Consider the following 2,033-nt stretch of genomic DNA (forward strand, 5'->3'; position numbering starts at 1 on the left):
GTTCTTGAACTCCCCTCCCCCTGGGGTCGTGGTCCCTTAGGGCCTCATCGACAAGCCCCCTGGGCTTTTCAAAGCTAGCTTTCCTAAAGTTGAGGACTTCTGTATTGCTGATTTGACTTGCCAGCTTTATGGCGGATGGTGAAGGTGATCAGTTCGTTGTCACTGTCACCTAATGTCCCTTTGATTGTTAGGTCGCTGATTAGGTCGGCCCCGGTTGCCAGTACCAGGTCGAGCAATGCTCTACCTCTCGTTGGCCCGTAGGCTTCTTGTGCCAGATAGAGGTCATCCCCGCACAAGAGGAAGCTTTTCGGATTTAGCTGAGCGCTTTTTTTGAAAGCTTAAAGTAATAAAATAGTTTGGTTGGTGAGGAGGGAAGAAAGTCACTGAGTTACATTCTTTGGCATCTACATAAGATACATCTGTGTTAATGCCCTTTCATAGACTGTAATCTTTCAAAAATGAGAAAAGGTTTATAAACTACTTAGTCCATTTTTAATAGATTTCAGGACAGTTTTTGTTGTTTTTGTTATTTAGGTGTCTCATTCTTCAAGAAGTGGAGCTCCTCTAGTTGTTCTTAAGGCTAAGAGAGACACAGATCTGACTTCTGAAAGCGAGTGTGAAATTGGAAAAGAGAACAACAGAAAAGTGGCTAAAAGAAGCAAGATCCCTACTTACCGTAAAGTTAACTTGTCTTCTAAAAACCATGCAAACAATCTGAAAGGCAAAATAACTACCAGGTATTTTCCATTTTGACATATGAGCTTTGACTTAATATGAAAAATGAAGTACTTTCACACGTAATTCAGTTTTAACTTGAAGTGCTTTTTAGTTTTATTGCTCAATGCAGCAATATTTCCTGAACTTGTGAAAGATTTTTTCCATGAAGGATTTTTTAAAAAATGACCAGTCCCACCCTGTTGAAAGGACTAGCTATCTACCTGCAGAGAACTTTCAAACCTTAGTACTCAACACATTAGTCTGTTTCTCTCACTTTGGGAAATGATGGGAAAAGATCTTCATAATATGATACCTAGCAGGAAAGCTAGGCAAGTACTTTAGATGTGGCGAGGAGTTGCACTTTATGTAAAAGAGCCATATGATTGCTCAGAGTTCCAGTGTGAAACTGGAGGTAGGCTTGTTGAGAATGTCTGGGTTAGGATCAGAGGGGAGAGCAACAAAGGTGATGTTGTGGTGGGGCCTGCTATAGTCCACCAGACCAGGAAGAAGTAGTGGATGAGTCTTTCTTCAGACAGCTAGCAGAAGTTTCCCTATCACATATCCTGGTTCTCATGGGGGACTTGAATCACCCTAACATCAGCTGGGAGGACATTACAGCAGTACACAGGCAGTCCAGGAAGTTTTTGGAGAGTACTGGGGACAACTTCCTGGTGCAAATGCTGGAGTGGCTGGCCAGGGGCCATGCTCTTTGTCACAGGGCATGAGGGTGCCCTGCTCCTTTGAATGACTGAAACTGCCAGGGGCAGAGCCCTAGCGGTGAGCTGGAGGCCCCAGCTGCTGGTTACCAGGGAAGCCAGAACAGGCTGGTGGCCCACACCTGCCAGCGGTCAGCTGACCAGAAGGGGCAGGGACAGATGTACCTGAGGGTGCTGAGGGAGTTGGCTGATGTGATTGCAAAGCCATTGGGCCGTCATCTTTCAAAACTCTTGGTGATCAGGAGAGGTCTTGGATAATTGGAAAAGGGTAAACATATAGTGCCCAATCATCAGTGATTTGGATGAGGGGGTGCAAAGTACCCTGTTCAAGTTTGCTGATGACACCAAGATGTGGGGGGATGTGGGCACAATAGAGGGGAGCAACAGGCTACAGTTGGACCTAGATAGGTTACAAGGATGGGCGGAGGAGAACAGGATGGGGTTTAACACGGACAAGTGTAAGGTGATGCACCTGGGGAGGAACAATCGGCACCATACATACAGGCTGGGGAACTCCCCTCTTGTCAGCACGGAGGTGGAAAAGGATCTGGGAGTCATTATTGACTCCAAGATGAACATGAGTCGGCAATGTGGGGAGGC

The 2,033-nt window shown here is 45.9% G+C and overlaps 1 protein-coding gene across 1 annotated transcript in view; it reads left to right on the top strand.

The window, feature by feature from the left end:
* LRRCC1 (leucine rich repeat and coiled-coil centrosomal protein 1) overlaps positions 1 to 2,033 on the top strand; it is a 59,416-nt gene that overhangs the window by 22,145 nt on the left and 35,238 nt on the right. The window contains exon 7 of the mRNA XM_019519294.1: positions 535 to 737. Within this exon, the coding sequence (XP_019374839.1) occupies positions 535 to 737 (203 nt within the window). The remainder of the gene's footprint in view (positions 1 to 534; positions 738 to 2,033) is intronic.

The sequence above is a fragment of the Gavialis gangeticus genome, unplaced genomic scaffold (assembly GCF_001723915.1).
Source record: "Gavialis gangeticus isolate Ggan-Ray unplaced genomic scaffold, GavGan_comp1, whole genome shotgun sequence".
In the NCBI taxonomy this organism is placed as follows: domain Eukaryota; kingdom Metazoa; phylum Chordata; order Crocodylia; family Gavialidae; genus Gavialis; species Gavialis gangeticus.